General features: G+C 49.7%; 1 protein-coding gene across 5 annotated transcripts in view; it reads right to left on the bottom strand.

Moving 5' to 3' along the window:
• ITGA9 (integrin subunit alpha 9) overlaps positions 1-20,120 on the bottom strand; it is a 343,812-nt gene that overhangs the window by 287,263 nt on the left and 36,429 nt on the right. For all 5 annotated transcript variants that reach the window (XM_040479772.1, XM_040479774.1, XM_040479773.1 and 2 more), the window contains exons 7-12: positions 18,141-18,209; positions 15,079-15,216; positions 11,886-11,991; positions 10,657-10,751; positions 5,627-5,717; positions 2,899-2,944 (exon numbers count right to left, since the gene is read on the bottom strand). In XM_040479772.1, coding sequence (XP_040335706.1) covers positions 2,899-2,944; positions 5,627-5,717; positions 10,657-10,751; positions 11,886-11,991; positions 15,079-15,216; positions 18,141-18,209 — 545 coding nt within the window. The remainder of the gene's footprint in view (positions 1-2,898; positions 2,945-5,626; positions 5,718-10,656; positions 10,752-11,885; positions 11,992-15,078; positions 15,217-18,140; positions 18,210-20,120) is intronic.

Below are 20,120 nucleotides of genomic sequence, written 5' to 3'. Positions count from 1 at the left end.
CACAGTTCATGAGTTCAAGCCCCACACTAGTTCAAACTCCACACTGACAGCACAGAGACTGCCTGGGATTCTCGCTCTCCCTCTCTCTCTGCCCACCCCTGCACCCCCCATGCGCTCTCTCTCAAAACAAATAAGCTTTAAAAATTAAAAAAAAAAACCCTAAGAATTAAAATATGTTCTATCGACAAGAGAACCAATGAACAGACTACAGTATATTCAGTCAACAGACAGCTACTCAGCAAGGGGGAAAAAAGAACTGAACAACACACAAAGCATAGATGAGTCTCTATTGAGGGAAAGAAGCCAGAACCAAAAGGGTGTAGACTATATAATTCCACTCATGTGAAATTTTAGAACAGGAAGAATTGCTCTATCATGAGGGGGCATAACTGGGAAGAGGAAGGAAGAAACTTTCTGGACTGATGGAAATGTTCTTTATCTATTTTTTTTTAAGTTTATTTATTTATTTTGAGAGACAGAGCACATGAGTGGGGGGGGGGGCAGAGAGAGAAGGAGAGAGAAAGAATCCCCAGTAGGCTCCACACGGTCAGTGCGGAGCCTGATGTGGGGCTCGAACCCGTGAACCGTGGGATTATGACCTGAGCCGAAGTCACGAGCTAGACACTTAACTGACTGAGCCACCCAGGCTCCCAGCTATGTTATTTATCTTCATGGGTGGCAGTTCCACGGGCACCTACACTGGTAAAAACTCACCAAAGCAGTATGCTTCCATGGGTGGGCTCTGCTGTATGCAAATTTACCTCAGTACAAAAAACAAAAAAACAAGAACCACCAAAAAGAGTTGAGGCACGTGAGTGCCTAAACAGTGCCTGGCATGTGGTAGGTGGACACTTACCGAACACTAGTTGTATCATTTACTTGTTTATTGTTCTGTAAGGTGCACCCAGAATCAGACGCGGCTGCACCACAACAGGTCAATGATACCAGCCGAACAAAGGAGGGCCTTCTGCTGACCGCCTCGGCCGGGCAGTACCCCGCATTCCCTCTCCTGAAGCCTCTTCTCTTGATACGCCGTCCCCGGCATTCCCCCGGAAGGACCCTGCCTTCGTCCCTGGAAGGTCTCTCCTCACCAGATTCACGCCCCACCCCCACCCCAGGCTGGGGTCTGGGTCCCCCGTCGCCATGTAACTGCCTCACTTGACGTTGACATCCATGTGTGGGCAAAACTCCAGGAGAAGGTCGTGCGTTGCCATGAAAGAGAGGGAGAGAAAACCCCCTCTGGGCCGAAGCTCACGGCTGGAGGTTTATAAAATACAAGAATGACGAAAAGGAGAATTTCCAGGATCTACCTTAAGTCAGCCGCTCCCGGTTTTGAGAGGGCCCGTTTTCAACCGCGAGAACCGGGGATCGTGTTTTGTTCAAGAGGAGTTGCGACAAGCCAGAGCAGGCTGCTCGGGGTGACGAAGAGGGGGAGGACAGCACAGAGGCACAGGGGTGGTGGGCGAACTCAGCTTCTGAAGTGTGACTTCAGTCATCTATCTGTACATAAGCTGGCTTATCTCAGAGGAAACGGCCAACCCACAGGAAGGGTTGGTTGATGAAGAAAGCGGAGACCTAATCACACGGCAATAATGAAAACAACAGGGAGGCGTCATCTTAGTGAAGTCACCGCTTGGGAGACACACATGCCACCGTCAAGTACGGAAGGGCTGCTACGTGCGAGATACAGGATCAAGAGGCAGAATTTAGCCTAGTTTATCTAACTGCTAACACGTATCGACCACCGGACCGTTCTTATGCATTTTGCTTGAACTACTAACTCGTACTAACTCAATGGAGTTCTACCAACCCAGTGAGCTAAGTACTGCCTTTATCCTTTTTAACGGGTGAGAATACTGAGAGAGGTTACCTGACCTACCCAGGAACCCCCCTCCTGCCAAACAGAGGAGGGGTTCAAATCCAGGCCATCCGCCCCCCCCCCCCCCCCCCCCAGTTGACCCTCCTAACCTAAGGCTATCCTGCCTCCTTAACAATTTAACATTCCGAATTGCCTGGGGGTTAACTGGTTCCCTCAGAAGTTACTAAGCTCCCACTCCGGGGCACCTCGTTCAAAAGGAGGCCCTGTGCCTTGCTTGCAGCTGCTGGAGACTCAGAGGAAGGCACTCAGAGGAAGGCACTGCTGAATGAGAAGAATCTGGGGTGTGCAACTACATGGCCTCTGGGATCCCTTCCAGCTCTAAGATCCTACTGGCCTGTTTTAGAAAGTTCTGCCATCAGGTTATTAACAAAACCTAAGAGCTGGCTCTCACTCCAAAGGGTAATTCTGCCTCCTCTGACTCACACAGACAGAAATCCTTGGAGATGGTTCACGGCGGGACGGCAGCCCACAGCCTCTGTGGGAGAGAGCCAGGCCACAGGGGCTCTAGGAACCCTGGGCCCGAGCTCATGAGCTCACGTCCCTCACCTTGGCCTCCGCAGGCAGTGGTGTCCTGTCCTAAGGGCAAGAGGCTCCCGGCCCCCAGGTGTCTAGGGAGTAACAGGTCAGGACTAAGAGATGGGACAGGGCAGTGCTTCAGAGCCCCCTTGAGTGTCCTGCACCCAAAGGAGACGATCACATCGTGCACACATGTTAATGAAGCAGTTGTTCAAGGCAAGAGGCAAAATCCCAGGGCTTAAGCCACCCCAGGCTCTGTCTAGAAGCTCCAGGGATGCTACCACCTCATAGCTGCAGGCCATTCAAGGTCCACCAGCTGGAACTCTGGGATAGGAGATAAGAAGAACGAGAAAAGAAAGGCAACATCCTCACTTTCCAAGCACCCCTCGCCTCCAGGAAGAGGACAGACGGAATTGTGGACTAACGGGGAATAACTCCCCTTACCACCCTACCGCGAAACTCCAGCCCCCACCACGAAGAATGCAATTCGAGAAGCATCTCACCTTAGAAGAACTACACTGTCGGACATGAAGGCTCCAACAGTCACATCTGAAAATGAGAAGTTCACAGCATTCAAAAATGTGTTGAAGCCCATCCCACCCGCCCCCCGCCTAGGTCCACAGCCACGGGGCCCAGCACTGAGTTCAGAGGCCCCTGACAGCCTTCCTCTGGGCCATACAAGAATCTCGTAAAAGTGAGAGCCACACCGTCCTGCATGGTTGCCCATCAGCAGGTGTGGCTTGTCAAGACCTTGAAACGTGGTCAGTCTGAACTGAGATGTGTAGGAAATGTAAAACACAGACCAACTTCAAAGACCTGGCGCAAAGAACATGAACTAGCTCAAAATTTTTTACATTGATTATCGGAATTAATTTCACCTATTTCTTTTCATCTTTTTTTATATAATTCCCAGAATATTTTAAATATATATGTGGCTCATGTTATGTATCTTTTGGACACCAGTGAACTAGAGAGATGGGTATTTGGAACTAGAGGACCTGGAAAAAGCTCCAGGTTCTGTAGAACATGTGAATCATCTCTGCTCCACCCCTCACTCTGTGTGACCTCAGAGGTTCTCAGGGTATCCTTGTCTGTAGTATGGACATAATTATCCCCAGTGTCTTCTTCAAAATCTGATGAGAGTTCATAACGTTTAAATCAGAAGACCTCTGTTAAATATTTATTAAACACAAAATTAAATAGTTGTTAAATATGATAATTTTAAAATATTTAAGTACATGTTAAATATGCTAAATCATATAGTTACATCTGAAAATTCATGAAATACTTAGCGCACTACAAACCAACCTGCAAGTGTTAGCTGGTAATGTTTATTCTTGGATAACTTTAATTTAGGAAATATATACTCATCCAAGAACTCTCTGCCTTTCTTCCCCTCGAATACAGACTCCTTAGTCCTGGGATTCCCATTACCGCCTCACAGAGCCAAGCATCTGAATCCGAGAGAGCCTGAATCCCCATGTCTATACAATACTCTCATCAAGGAAAAAGAAACAGCAAACCCATGAATTGTAGTGCTGCTAAAATTTCTGTACTTGGGTGTGCTTGTTAATTTTGCTGTTTCCAATAGTCTTTTTGAGTTGACTAGATATTTGAAAATAAAAGAACCAGAGCAATTTGTCATTTCTTTTACAAAAAAGGCAAGGAATTCACACGGGTCACGAAGTGTGAACACACCTACTCACAGTGCGTGTGCAGAGCTGAAGGTATGTCCCCTCCCACCACGATGTGGTCTCTGGCCAGTCCCCTAAGTTCTCTGTGGCTCAGTATCCTTGTCAAGTGGAGGACACCCTGTCTCTACCTACCTGCTGAGCTAACCATAAGATGTATATTACATGTGGGAGCATTTTGCGTATATTGAACTGCTAAACCAATGTAAGGTATTATTTTGAGGCGGCCACAAATTACCCCAAATGCGAACAACTGCCTTCTCCCACTTACAAAGACCCGTGAGTGTCCACAGGAACAAAAACTTCGACAATGACCCTTTCCTATTCCTTCCTCCTAGCTCAGGAAAGTCACAAGAAATGATCAAAACTGCTGCCCATAAGAAACTACAAGAGTCCGGTGGTGCCCTTGTCCAGGATCGCACTGCATTTCAGAGATCCTTCGGAGGCGTTTTAAGTGGAAAGAAATACTTCCTGCAGATAGCAAGATGATCTATGGTTTCATGGAAACGTTTTCTGGATTCCATGATGGTTTTGGATTCTTTCAAATTTCCTTCCTTCCTTCCTTTCTTCCTTCCTTCCTTCCCTCCCTCTCTTCTTCCTTTCTTCCTCCCTCCCTCCCTCTCTCTCCTTCTTTCTTTTCTTTCTTTCTTTCTTTCTTTCCTTCTTTCCTTCTTTCTTTCTCTTTCAGTAGGCTTCATGCTAGCATGGAGACCAATACAGAGCCCAACACAGGGCTCAACTTCACGATCCTGAGGATCATGACCTGGGCTGAGCTCAACAGGGAGTCAGACGCTTAACCAACTGAGCCACCCAGGTGCCCCCTGGATTTTTTCTAATTCTTATCTCATTTCCTCACCTAACCACACTGCATCCCCTTCAAACACCAGAAGAACCATCATCCCACTGCCCAGTCAATTTTACCTAACTGGACAACACTTGGGATTGAGGTTGGAAATCGTGCATTTTTATTCAATTAGCCTCAACCACCACAAGGCATTCATTAACCCTGAAGCCAAGGCAGGCAGCCTTGAAGGGTGAAGGTCTGTTCTGTCCATCAGGGAGAGGGCATGGTTTTCTTTTCTGCTCCAAATTTTTTTAATTTTCTTGCAGGGGCTGGGAGGTGGGGAAGGGATTGCTCAGCTCCGTTTTCCCTCTCAAGAGTAAGAAGCCTCTTAGTACGGGTAATTATTGAGCAAAACATGAGTTTTTGCTAACAATTTCAAAGTGGACAGTGCTTTTAGAAAGAGCTGCTGCCACAGAAATCACTGTTTTTTGTTTTCGTTTTTCTTTCGTTGTTTCCTTCGAAATCACTGTTGCAATCCACCCTTGTGGTGCTTAAACTCTTCAGCACAGATCATTCTAAAACCCCAAAATAAACGTCAACACCTTCAAATCAAACACTAGGCAAAGCATCCCATTCTACTGTGGGAATTCTCCTGATTCTAAATAGATGTGGCCACTGCTTACCAGACTGGAAATGACTCTACCTCAAGCATTTATGCTCGTTTATCTCATTTGCCTTTAAAGAAAAACAGCTTACCAGGATAGCCATTTCCATCCATATCAATGCCTCCTGATATGGACTGACCAAACATCCCCAGAACCGGACTTATCTTCTGCCCCGACAGTTTCTGAAACAGATAACAGGGAAATTGAGTCGCCGGACAGGAGCACAGTCATAAATAAGAACCCAGGACTGTTCTGTGCAGCTTCTGTAGGACACTTGGTCCTCAAACTGTGGAAACAGAAAACCGTAGTCCTAATTTGATCACGGAGTTCTTAGCGTGCAGTTGAAGACCACACACTCCTGTATTATTACTTGCCTTTGTCACATGTCATTGTTTAAAAATGTTTCCAAGCTCAGTGTTAATGAAAACTCCACCTAGACTGGTGTGTAATGTTTTCACCTGCCAAATGAAGTTCGAAACGGATGTTTACTTCCATTTCCAACAGAGGTTCTGTTTTGTTTCCACACAGGTAGAGCTGGCTGAAGTTTTTTTTTTTTCTTTAAATATTTATTTATTTTTGAGAGAGAGGCAGAGCACAAGCGGGGGAGGGACAGAGAGAGAGGGAGACACAGAGACGGAAGCAGGCCCCAGGCTCCAAGCTGTCAGCACAGAGCCCGACGTGGGGCTCAGACTCACAAACCATGAGATCGTGACCTAAGCCAAAGCCGGATGCTTAACCAAATGAGCCAGCCAGGCGCCCCAAGCTGGCTGGAGTTCTAAGAACATGTTTTCCTTAGATCTCTCTACCCAAATATGTACCAAACATGGAACACCCCTCTGCTCATGTTAGTCTTTCCCTAAGTGGACAGGCCACTGGTGCATCTAGCTGGAAAAGATGGCCACGGGGAAACCGCCACTCAGTCAAGTTAACCAGAAGATCTACGGGCTCCTGAGCCTCACAGACAGGATGAAACAGTTCTAGCTAGTAAATCTGGAGCTCCATGGCCCTGAACCTTCCTACCACAAATGGTGGGAAATCCAAAACAGCAGAGGAAGCCACCCTCCTCCCTAAAAGGCGGCCCTGTGGAGTTCACAGCTCTACCGCCAAGGGGCAACTGTACTGTTACTCAGCTTAATGATGAGTAAACTTAACTCAACTTATGTTCAACTTATGTTCACACAGGACTGCACTGGTTCAGGACCCTTTACGACACAACCAAACCCCTTCATTTGTTTGGGTGGCACAGTTCCTCAAAAGATATCACACTTCCTGAATCAGAAAAGTCCCATCCCCTGGGATCTGGTGTGTTCCTTCTTCCCTTTGTTTGTACGGTCTCTTTTGGGAGGCTAACCTCCCAGGGCCCTCATTGTGGATGATAAGAAAAATGCTTTGTTTTCATGCCATGCAGCAAAATCCCTATCAGAACCAGGTTTACAGATATCCAGGGGCTCTCTAAGGACTCTCTTTCCATATCCTTTTTCCTTATTGAGTCATCCTGCGGAGAAGTCATGAGAGTGGGGAGAGGGAGTTTCCATAGGATCCACAGACGGAGACGCCAGGGACCTTCCCCGACCCCTCCCGGGAGCCCATCGCTGCAAATAACCCTCCACTTGCCATCTTCAGTTAAGCCATCCAACAGAAAATACGTGAGCATCAACGTACGAATCACAACAGCATAGCACACACTGAAGAAATGTTTCTTGCTAACAGGCAGAGTTCCTCATCCCACATGACTCTGTCTAAACAAACATGTATGTGTGTCTCTTTCTCCCAAGCCACTTTTTGAAGGCCACCATCTCAGCTCCGCAGCCCAGGCAGGCTAGCAGCGGCTGGTCCCGGGTCTCCCCTTCTAAGCTATGTTGTGGCTGGGACGAGGGGGAAGAGTGAAGGGGTGGTCCATCTGGGGGTGGCGATGCAGGCTTAAGTTATCCCACAGACATCTGCAGGCCATTATGCCATAAAGCCAGGAAGATAAGTCTGCTCAGTGCTAATAACCCTAAATGAAAACCAGGAGCCTTGGAAAACCTCCGCTTGACCAGGTTTACGTGCAGTGTCCTTACTAGCAGGAGAAAGATCACACGGGCCGCCATGACATGCCCAGGGGACTCTCAAATGGAGAAAGGCACGCAAGGATCTTAAAATCAACACTTTTCATGGTGAACTCAAGAAAGAGGAATGAGTTAAAGAGTAACGCGGACAAACTGCAGCCCTGATCTCACAATTTACCCGGCAGAAATAATACCAGTCTGGGCCAAAGAAAAGCAACTCCTTTGCCCAGAGCTGTTTCTGATTTCTTCCTCTGGTTCACCAGCACAATGCCTGCTCTGTCTGGACCCCAGCCCTGAAGAATCTGTCATTAAAGGATTTTTTTTTTCCTTTTAAATCAGTGACCTTATCATATACATATTAGCGGCTTACAAAAGCATAAGCAGAGTTGTATCTTTCCTTTTTTTTTTTTTTTAAAGTGCCCCAAACCACTTCTCTTTGTCAAAGCTAACGAGCCTGCCAGCCTGCTGACAAAGGCAGGATGGGTCCAGCTGCTTGCTGATCCCTGCTTCCGACTGAAGGCACTCCACGCTAACCACAAAGTCTGTACTTCAGTTCTCTGTAGGGATTCCACCCAGCAACAAAACAAAACACTGGAGGAGGGAAGCAGGGGTCTCTGACAGGTTGCCTCTCCCTATGATTTGCTTCCAAGGTCCAGGAACAAGCTTCCAGGAGGATGCGTGGAAAGTGACCCCGGCAACTGCCCGAGGACACGGTTCCCTGGATGACTTTCTGCTCGTCACACCGGGAAGAGGGTCCCTACCTCAGACTACAGCAGCCCGCACCACACAGACGTGGCCGCCAACCTGTGCCCAAAGCTCTCTTCCTCCTGCCACATTGGCTGAGTCACCTATGAGCTTATTGCCACCACTGATTGCCATCATTTCTAGTGAAAAGACGGTGGTCCGGGTAAACCCATGCCCCTTGGAGTATGCATGCCTCACAAGCAAAGTAAGTTTCCTTACTTCTAAGTTTTCCAAGTGAGCTTCCCTGAGTGTTCCTTCCTCCAATGTGGAGTTGAAGGTATGGTTACAATAAAAGGTTTGGGAGTCAGACTGGCAAAGTTTCAGTGGCCACACTGCCATTTACTAGCCGGAGACCCTGGACAAGCAAAGTCACCTCCCTGGGCTGGACCCCTCATAAAGAAAAGGTGGAAAATAAAGATACCATCTCATGGGACTATGACAAGGACTAAAGAAAAGAATAGGGCAGAGTGGTCCCTCCTCTCTGCGCTCCGTGTCTGCTGCTATGGGAGCCACCGAGCTGGGCCGGCCCCAGCAGAGAGGGTGCTGGAAGCTGGCGATGAATCAACCCTCAACCCTTAATCAGCTCACTTGTATCTCCTGCAAGAAGAGCAATCATGGGGGCGCCTGGGTGGCGCAGTCGGTTAAGCGTCCGACTTCAGCCAGGTCACGATCTCGCGGTCCGGGAGTTCGAGCCCCGCGTCGGGCTCTGGGCTGATGGCTCAGAGCCTGGAGCCTGTTTCCGATTCTGTGTCTCCCTCTCTCTCTGCCCCTCCCCCGTTCATGCTCTGTCTCTCTCTGTCCCAAAAATAAATAAATGTTGAAAAAAAAAATTTTTTTTTAAAAAAAGAAGAGCAATCATGAGTGCATGGACTGAACTTACACTTGGGCACTGCCTCTTAAAATCAACTTGTGAAGTCTCTTTCTTACCTTCATGTACTTTAGTGCATGAACAGGCTTTGACGCTTTACTAACACCTCACTTGTAGAACATTTTATGAGAACGTGACTCCGTTAAAAGTTCTGTTTCCTTAGCAATAATCAAGATACGAGGCAAGCTTCTTCATGATGGGAAATAGAAGCAGGAGTAGGAAGCGGTGAGCACATAAAAAGCGCTCAATAGATCAATATTTGCTGATGGGAAATTTCTCGACTTGTGCTCAGTCCCTTTCTGTCACTGACCCACTCCCTGGGAGAATAACACAGGCCTGTGCCAACTCTAGACACAGACATCCACAAATACCCTGACGATGCTTCTGTCCAAAGAGTGACTTCCTTTTTTCCCATGGGCTGGGCTTAACACCATCAGCAAGATTGAACACCCAGCTGATATGGCAAAAAACCAGAACTCAAACCACTTCCACATTCCCAAGTCTGGCGCCCAAGGCCAGAGCTTTGACCAGCTCATTTCAGTGCCGTTACAACCATCAGCCCCGTGAAAGCTTTCAAGCCCCCTCTTCTGTGGACCACTGTCTCTCTACATTATATTTTACAATTCAGGGTGCCTAGGTGGCTCAGTTGGTTAAGTGTCCAACTTCGGCTCAGGTCATGATCTCACGGTTCATGGGTTCGAGCCCCGCGTCAGGCTCTGCTGACAGCTCAGAGCCTGGAGCCTGCTTCAGATTCTGTGTCTCCCTCTCTCTGCCCCTCCCCCACTCACCCTCTGTCTCTCTCTCTCTCTCTCTCTCTCTCTCTCTCTCTCTCTCAAAAATAAATAAACATTAAAAAAATTTCTATTTTGGGGATGCCTGGGTGGCTCAGTCGGATAAGTGTCCGACTCTTGGTTTCATTCGGTTCAGGTCATGATCTCGCGATTTTGTGAGTTTGAGCTCCAAATCAGGCTCTGAGCTGATGGTGCGGAGCCTGCTTGGGATTCTCTCTCTCTGTCTCTCTGTCTCTCTCTCTCTGCCCCTACCCCGATCATGCTGTCTCTGTCTCTCTCAAAAATAAATAAACTTTTAAAAAGTTTGTATTTTACAGCATATTCCTTTGGCTTGCACCGACGGTTGATAAAGGAGTCACGAAAAAACAGCAAGCCTCTTCCTCATCTTCAATAAATAACTCTAACTGGGGGTAAGAATTTGGATGTAATCCTTCACACAGGCAGAATGCATCCCCGAATGTGAGCAAACTCGGGAGTCTCTGAACAGGTTTTTAAGTTTTCATAAGCAATACCAATTGTTCCTCTCTTTCACTGGAGGGTGAGAAGGTTGCAGGTAGGAACCGTGTTGTGTTTTCCTCTGTACCCCGGGGTGTGGTATGGACTACAGGTTCCCTATGTGTTTGTCAGATGAAGGTATGAACAGTTAGCATGTTATTCTCACAGCAATTACCATTGAGTACTGAGGGACGATCCCACTAGCGTCGCCGTGATAGATATAGACGGCCCCCGAGAAGTCATCCTCCTTGGGTGCACCAATGGCCACATCTGAGGGAAGAAAAACAGCTATGGGTTAGAAAGCCACGTGGAATACTGTAAGGACAGTTTTCCTCATTCCTGCCCTCACGTGGGTCCCTCTGTACCAGAAATTTCTTGGTTGTTGGTTGCTCAGACATTAAAGTAGACCCACAGGTGCTCAGCAGGAAAAAAAAAAAAAAAAAGTAGGAAGAAAATCATCAAAACTGAGAAGGGTTTAGTTCCAGAAAAGTTCTGACCTCATCCTTTCATAAAAAAAATCATGGACCCATCCAATAAAAAAAAAAAAAAAAAAAATGCAAATATAAACCACCCACCCAAATTTCTGTCAGACAGGGGACTTCCATAGACTATGGTTATTGCATAACTGAGAGAGCCAACTGTTCCTGGAGAAGGGACTTGCACAAAATGGCATTCACTTCCCCCCAAAAAAAAGAAAAAAAAATCAACGTTACCCTCACAAACTGACAACCCCTGGAACAAAGCCTAGATCTTCCTGACTTTCTTCCCTTTGCTTCTAACAAAACTCATGTGTTTGCAGAAGCACAAGGTCAAGGGTGAGGGGCACGCGCCCACAGGACCTCAAGCCGAGGTCCTCTCTGGCCGGGGCATGAGGGGTATCAAAGGAGCCTGGTTGTCTGGCCTGAGGCAAGAGCTGCCCCCCCACTTCTGCCTCAGCGTCCCCCTAGCGAGGTGGCTCCCCCACGTCCCGACGTCTGCCTACCGCATACACAGTAAGCAGAGGCACCGGACAGACCAGAGAGAGAAGCCACGAGACCGTGAAGGAATCCGCAGTCCAGACAGAGTGGACATCAGTACACACAGCCCGACCCTCCCGGCACGGACACATTCAAATCTGTCCCCTCGCTGTCGCTCTCGGGGCTCAGAAGGTCTAACTCCCTCCTCGCTCAGCAACATGGCAGAGCCTCGGACACAAGAAAGGTTGGTGGCAGGAGGGCGCGCGTTCAAACTTGTCTGCAACAAGCCAAAGCACGGTGGGCTCAGAGCCCAGCCCCGAGTGTCCGCACGGAGACCATCTTCTCCAAAGGGCACCCCCTCCCCATAGGGGCCTCCCAAGAGGGGCAGGTGGGCCCAGGAGCACGCCTTGCTGGGGCGAAGCCAGAGGGCAGGTGTGAGCTCACTGACCCGGGAAGCCATCGTCATCAAGGTCGCCCAGGCTGGCGATGCTCTCCCCGAAGTGTGCGTTGTAGGTGCCATCGCCGCTGAGGGCCAGCTGCTCCTCGAGGGCTCCCTGGGAAACAGGACGGAGGACAAAATGGAAAACACAAACAAAAACAGAACCAAAACAAAGAAAAAACACAATAAAACCAGAGCTTCAAACGCCACCCCCAAAGCACTCCCATCAGTGGGAAACACCCGGGCATAATCACGGGCACCCAAACTTCTCTCTCCTCGTGGCAAAAGGAGTCCCTTTCACCTGTGCAGCTAGAGGGTCTCCCACAGCCTGATGCCTTTTAGAGGGAAGGAGACGGTCATGTTGGCCGATGACTCCACCTCCCCCTTGTCCTGACACTCTATAAACCTGCCTGCCTACCTACACACCTGTCCCTACGGCATCCTCTAGCTGCCCTTACCTTTCCTCCCCAAAGTTGTTTGACACGGGCAAGCGCATCTCTACTTTTTGTCTCCTGCGCCTTTCGGTGCAAGTTTACAGAGCTGCTTTGCAAGGTGCGTGTGTTAGTCATCTTGACCGTCATGATTCAGAAAATCCAACACCCAGTAGGTCTTGGTCAGGGGGTGGGGGGTGCACACAGCCGGGCCCATCAGCACGTGTGGCTCAGATTTGGATTTCCTGAGCGAACACCCACCGACAGAGGGAGGGAGTCAACGGTGCCCGGTGGCGACAAAAGCCACCTGAGGACACACGCTCTGCCTCCAAATCACTGACGTGTCAGTATCAGAGTATTAACACGCAATCTGATATCTTGAGGCGGAAGAACTTTGAAACCTGCCCCAGGGCAGAGGTACTCTGGACCCACTGCACACCCTCAAGCCAGCCCAGGGAGTATCTGGCTTCACATCACACCTTCTGACTCTCCCCACTTTACCGATGAGGAAACTGAGCCACCCGTTTTGAGCTCCTTTTCCACATCGCACAGGCTAGTAAGGGGAAAAGCCCAGATCCAGGTTCCATCGGACTCCAAAGCCATCGTGTTTTCCACTCCTCTGTGCTGCTTCGTAATCACTCATCAAACAGGGAGAGGCCCAACAGGTCGAAGAATATCTCGGTGCTCAGCGCAACCACCGGGCATTTAGGATACACTGGTTGGGGGGGTGGAACGTATGGGGTGCCGCGTGTCGGGGGGCATTCTCCTGCTCCAAGATTCCTCGTGTAGACACTCTCCAGCTGGCTGCTGTGCTGCTCACCTTACTGCCTGACAAGTTAATACCTACACAAATGTTTCATCCTCTTGCAAACGTGGCTGGGCAGCCGCTAAAAAACTGCGGATGGTCTCACCTGTATCATGACCACCTCACCTCTCCCCACACGTGCCTGTCCCTCTCCCTTAGAACGTCAATGGGGACGTAGGTGCCAAGCCTCACGGCCACAGGTGCCAGGAAGTTATCTCGGCTCCCAGGTTTTCGATTCGCTTTCTCAAAGGGTCTGCAAGCATCCAAGATAGCCCAAGGCTCTAACGCTCGCTGGCTCCTGTTCAAAAGGCTGTCCTTTCTTTCTGACACCTGCCCGCCTACAGTTCAATACCACAGCCCCCTCCGACTGGATTAGTTACCCGATTGGGATAATGAGCATCTGGGTCCCTGCTCAAAAGTACATTTTTACCGATTTTTTTTTTTTTTTTACTATGAAAGTATTACATTCTTGCTCCTTGGATAAAATGAAAGCTAGAAATCTACCCAAGCCCCACCACCTACAAAGATCTGTTGTTAACGTCCTCTATGTATTTTGCGTACTTTTAACATTTTGGTGGGGGGGGGGGGGTTGGTTTTTGTTTTTTGAGAGAGAGAGAAAGAGAGCTTGCGTGTATACAAGTGAGGGAGGGGCAGAGACAGAGGGAGACAGAGGATCCCAAGCAGGCTCAGCACCTGTGAGCACAGAGCCCAGTGTGGGGCTTGAATCCACGAACCACGAGATCATGACCTGAGCCGCAATCAAGAGTGGGCTGCTTACCCGATGGAGCCACCCAGGTGCCCCTGCGTATTTTTCAAGGTTGTTTGTACAGGCAGTCTTTATCGCTCTTTTCACTCATTAGCCCATAAGCATTTTCTCACGTTTGCTCAAAGGCTGCTGGTCACAAAATTGATGCATTTCACTCTCTTGTTGAACATTCTTAATTCTAGATGCTGAAGAGACTCTGCTCTCTCATTGGTCTCCTGCCTCCACGGGTGCACTGCTCCCCCTCCTCCCCGTCCCTGTCCCCCCAACCCTCCACTCAGCGGCAGAGGGGCAGAGGCACCTTTCTGACACCTTCACACCCCTTTCAAGGATCTGCGGAATCAGGGACACAGGGATCACAGCCCTTGGCCACTGCACTGGCCCCCACCCGACCCCCGATGCTGCACTAAGGGGGCCTGCCGCCCCATGCCTCAACCTGCTTGCCGAGCTCCAGCCCACCCCTGCCTGTGTGCCTGACTGCTTCCTCTTCTTTAAGAGTCTGCCCAGCCACTGTGTCCCTCCAGGAGGCCTCTCTGCCCCCCTGGGCACGTGTCTACATACTGCCAGGGAGCCAGCTGGCCCAGGTGCAAGTCCCAGCCCACCGCTTCCAGTCGTGTGGTGGGGGGCAGTGGGCTTGACTTCTCTGGGCCTCGGCTGCTTCACCTGAAAAACGGGGACCCCTGACCCCATGCGTATGTTACACAGAAATCATTTCTAGAAAACAGGAGGAACGGTTTCAGGTACAGGGTCGACACTCAAAATCAAATAACAGGGTGCCTGGGTGGCTCAGCTGGTTAAGCAGCCCACTCGTGACTTCGGCTCAGGTCATGACTTTGGTTTGTGAAATTGTGAGACTGCTTGGGATTCTCTCTCTCCCTCCCTCTGCCCCTCCCCCGCTCACGCGCACAAACGCTCTCTCTCTCTCTCTCTCTCTCTCAAAATAAATAAACATTAAAAAGAAACATCAAACAACAGACATCAGACCTCACCGTTTTTCTCAGTCCCCGCGCATCTGCAGTAATCACGCTGCGTATAGCTTTCCATTAATGGAACGCTGGGTTCTCTGACGGCAGGAGGCAGGTCTTTTCTCCTCCCCTGGGTAACGGGGCCCAGCGCCCAGCCCGGCGGGCTGTTCAGTCACTCCTCGCTGGACACGTGTCCCTCTCCCACACCCGTCCACCTGGCACCCAGCACTGTACTCACATTTCCTCTGTTGATGTAGACAGTGACCTGCCCCTCGTCCCTGATCTCAGAGAACATGGGGGCCCCCACCAGCAGGTCAGAGAGGCCGTCCGCGTTCAGGTCAACTGCGCATAGGGAGGAGCCGAAGTAAGAGCCCATCTGCAACCAAGTTGAGTCGCAACAAAGCGTTCAGTGTCTGCCCTCACACAGGAGGCCCTCGCTTTCCTCCAGCCCGCTGCTTTAGAAACACTCGCTCCCAAGCGCCTCACAGGCCGTGATGGCCCCGGGGAAGTGGGGAAGCGCCTGACTTCCCCGGCTGCCGGTAGCGGGGCCGGGCCCCCGTCCGCGTGACCGCGAAGCTAACCGGCTCGGAGTCCCCCCTCCGCGGGGAGCCCTACCAAGCGGAAAACAAGCGGACCGGTGCGGGGAGAACAAGGTATGGGTCTTAAAAGTGCAAGCTGAGGTTGCAAAACGGGTTACAACCATAGTAAGAGCGCCTCGTATAACAGACACGTGACAGGGCCAACCGAGTGGGAATATGAAATTTCATAACACAAGGCAAGCGTGAAAATAAATGCTGCACGGGGAACTAGGTTCCCCTCTCCCAGGCCGGCACGGAGCTAAAGCTAACCAGGAAGGCGTGAACTCCAGTGGCAGAAAAAGGTACAACTCACAAAACTACTTAATGGATAAGGGAACACGGGTTACACTGGCCAGTCTTGGATCGTAGCTGAATCCAATACCTATTCCTGTAAATCAGGGGCCTCAAACCCAAATGCCAATGGGATCCAGGAAGGTGTCGTAACAGGTGTAAGAACCAGTAACACCGCAAGTAGGCTGACGGGTGACAAGGGACACCGGGCTTGGAACCAGCTAAGGAGGCCGCTCCCACCCAGCCGAAGTCCACTGCCCCCACGAGGGAGGCTGACCCCGAGAAGGCCGACCTTCGCGTTTTTCAAGAGAAGCCAAAGGTCTACAATGTCATTTGAAGTGCCTACTTTTAGAACGCGGGCAACAAGTTCACAATAAAAAAAGAACAAACAAACATACCGGCAGGCCCAACAAAAGAATTTATAGGCTGCATTCTTTCCAAAGGCTGCCGGTTTGCAACCTCTGTTGGAAAGGAAAAAAAAAAAAAAAAAAAGCCATTCTTTTAAAATAAATGTTTTCAAATAAAAGGGCTCCAGCTCTGCTGATGGGAACAAGCATTCTCTTTCAGTGTTGGGGTGTGCTGCGGCCGCCCCGGGGAGTGTGAGCAGTGGAAGGCACCCCGGTCTACTTCCTGCGGTGAACCCTGGGACAGGGGCCCTTCCCCAGTCACACGCTGAGGCCCACTTGTGCTCAACCCACCCCACCCTGTGACCAGCTATTCCCCAAGGAGAAGGGTGTGGGGAGAACTCAGAGTCAGGCAGAGACCAAGCGGCCGGCTCCAATTCCGTGGCTTTGCCAATCACTCTATCTGGACTTTAGTAAAACAAACAAACAAACAAATAAACAAGCTAGAAAGGCCCGGAGGACCTGGCTGTTCGCCCTGGTTGAGCCCCAGGGGAACGGTTAGTCTCATTCCAATGGGCTATTTAACTTGGCATCTTCGTCAATGTTCAATCAGAAATCCCTGTACGTGACTTTTCCTAAGTTTTGACATACAAACACTCCAGATACCCCGTTAACTCAGTAAAACTCCTATATGGCAGTGGTATGCTTTGGGGTAGGTGTTCCTTGATCAGAGCTCTCCCAGCAGTCTGGAAATGTGCAGACATGTGTCTAAATTAACACCTGGATTGAGCACATATTGGTGATTTCTTAGGAGCACTATACGAAGGATGTCAACCAATAAAAACCGGAATCTGGGGGTATTTTTTTTTCTTACGATGAGGTCAAGAGATAGGGTTGCCTGACCGAATTCTGGACGAACAAAAGCAGAAGTGAACCAGTGGTGGACTGAGTCGGAACCCTCCCCCGTGTGTGTGACTCTGGACACAGGGGTAAAGAGCTACAGACATCCCTTGAAAGCCTGCGGTCACGTCCTTTCCCTCTGAAATAACGGAGAAGTCAGACTAGAATTCCTGGTTTCTTCTGGCAAAGAAGCAGAATAGGACATATAAAGAGAGTAATGGCATTTTTCAAAATCAGGAAGTGGACGGTGGGGATCAAGGCAGAGACCAGAGAAGTGGGAAGGAGAGTGAGAGGCAGAAAGGGAAGGCCCTAAAGCCAGAGTGGTGAAAGTGAGGGCAAGAAGAGCCCTCACGAAAATGACAGGTGACACGGCCATGGAGCCCTTCAGTCCCCTCCCGGGGAGCCCCAACACGTCATCAGGACATCCAAGCAGACACGAAGGCCGGTCTGCCCTGGGACCCCACGTCATAAAGTCCTCGGGATGTGTGCACAAGGGGCTTCTCAAATGTTTACCTCTCCCACCGCCCACTCTGAAATCTGTGGCCACAAACCTGACCGTGACCAGTCACAGATGGGTGACCAGGTAAGTTGTCATCTGCACCGGGAGGTTTTTGAGAAGGAGGGGGGCACAGTTCTGGGCTGTTAATGACGCCAGGATGACCGGCATTAACTGGGCCTGCCCTGGGCACAGGCAGCAGGCGGTGGTTGGGAGTGGGGGGTCGGAGGCAGCAGGTGCAGAGACACAGGTGGATCCTGAAAACTGGGTGACAGATGTGTTCAGCTCCACATGCCACTTCAGAGTCAACTGCGTCTGAGCTCTCTGGGGTGTGGAGCGTGTAGGCATAGAAGAGACAGGCGGATGAAGGGGCAGAGAGGTAGAAAAAGGCAGAGACAGAGCGAGTAGTAGTTCTGATGTCTGTCTAGACTACGAAAACCCTTTTAAAACTCTGTGACGTAACTTGGTCGTGTACAAGCTCACCTTGCTGCCTGTCTCCTGCAACAAGCACGAATTCCACAATCTGCAGGTTACACACGGTGCCGAGGCCATAAAGGCAAGTGCACGTGGAGCCACCATACTGACTTAGGGCGTGGATAGGGCCTTCCACCACTTTTCTAGAAAGTGAACGGATTCCCCACATGATGACATCTCACAAGCAAAAAGACGACGCTAGGACCAAGAGCCTCACCTTTTTACCTGATGCCTGAAAAATCTTAATCAAGGTGCCCGATCTTCGATCAGCTCTAAAAATATAAACCTAAGGAATGAAAAAAAAAAAAAAATTGGTTAAGATGGAAGCGATGACCAAAGGTACTTATCAGTACCCTCCTGAGAGTCCTACTTAAATGGCCAACCAGGCACAAGGCATCACAAGCTTCAGTTGGCTGATAATGAGGAAGTCAGTGGGCCTTGCGTTTTACCAACTCTGCGAAAAGAGTGTCCTTCAATCCTGGGCAGAATTCACATCCTCTGCTCCTGGACCACATCGTTTACGGAAGCCGTGCACAGTAAGTCCCGAGGACCTTGCAAATTACTAGTCAACAATTCACCTCTTAGATAAAGTGATTTTCTTCCTTGAAATATTTCTTTCCTCCCTAGGAGTTAGAGCTGTCACAGGTACAGCATTGAAAGACAGAGGGGTGGAAGGGAGAATTTTAGACAAAGCAGTCTTCCAAAGTGATTCCACAGAACACCAGAGCCGGGAGATCTGCTCGGGTAAATAGGAATTAAACATTAGGGGCGCCTGGGTGGCTCAGTTGGGTTTGAGCCCCACATCAGGCTCTGTGCTGACAGCTCAGAGCCTGGAGCCTGCTTCGGATTCTGTGTCTCCCTCTCTCTGCCCCTCCTCACCCATGGTCTGTCTGTTTCTCAAAAATAAATAGACATTAAAAAAAATTTTCTTATAAAAAAGGAATTAGGGGCGCCTGGGTGGCGCAGTCGGTTGAGCGTCCGACTTCATCCAGGTCACGATCTCGCGGTCCGTGAGTTCGAGCCCCGCGTCGGGCTCTGGGCTGATGGCTCAGAGCCTGGAGCCTGTTTCTGATTCTGTGTCTCCCTCTCTCTCTGCCCCTCCCCCGTTCATGCTCTGTCTCTCTCTGTCCCAAGAATAAATAAACGTTGGAAAAAAAAATTTTTTTTTTAAAAATAAAAAAAAATAATAAAAATAAAAAAGGAATTAAACATTAAATCAATGCCTCTGCTGCAGGACTTTGAGAGCCTTTAGTGTGCGCATTAACACCATGCATCTCTACCACAAAGAGGATCACTGATATGGAACTTCCCAAGTGACAGGACTATGGAAGTTCTTTCTCAAGGTGCATCTTACGGGAACAGTGTCCCTTGAGAACTAGGGTCAGGGACCCTCCTGTGGCGTAAGCAGCCACCGCCTTAGTGAGAATGTGCTTGTGCCCTTGACCCCAGAAATGATCAACCACCAAAATCCTGCAGACCAGAGGTCTGTTCTAGTGTCCCTGGGAATGGGACAGTCAGCAACTTTATCAACTACGCCCAATTTCCCCAGCAACTCTCACATGATCCGACTGAAAGAAGGATTTTCAGGTTCTTTTTTTGTTAACAGAATACAAGATTCTCTCTGTCTGGCTCTATCAGTTACAAATACGGTTCTCGTCCTAAGACTTGACTATCTTAAGGCTATCACAAGCCTGAAAGGAAAACAATGCGATTAGATAAAAGTCCTTGTAACTGGGGAGAAAAGGATGCACTGAGGCATCCGCAGGGCTGCGAACCAGGAGGTAAGCATTTTTGCCAACATTACAGACATCCTGGTCACACGCACACAGCTTCTTTCCTGAAGGACATTAGCAGCGTGGGGACAGTTCTTGGTGCTTCTTCACTCCACCACGTAGAAGAATCATGTGATCTTAAAGGATCTGCTTCCTTCTTGCATGACTCCCCCTGCTCAGTGCCCTAACATTTTATCTGGTTTCATTTTCAAAGATCCTTTCTCCCCGGCATCACTGTCAGTAGGGAGGAAGGGACACTTCCAGAAATGAGGGCTGAGGCTCCTAACTCCTGCCCAGGAGCATGCAGGGAAATGACCCTCATGCATCAGTGAAGCCCAGTCAGCTGACCACACTGACCTGCTGGCTCAAGGCTCCAATTAACAGTGGTTCCGGCCCATCTGGGCCTCTCTAGAACCCAGACCCCA

The sequence above is a fragment of the Herpailurus yagouaroundi genome, unplaced genomic scaffold, assembly GCF_014898765.1.
Source record: "Herpailurus yagouaroundi ecotype Mexico unplaced genomic scaffold, PumYag 159, whole genome shotgun sequence".
Taxonomy (NCBI): Eukaryota; Metazoa; Chordata; class Mammalia; order Carnivora; family Felidae; genus Herpailurus; species Herpailurus yagouaroundi.
Note: the sequence above shows the minus strand (reverse complement) of the source record. Positions and strands in the feature narration are given on the sequence as shown.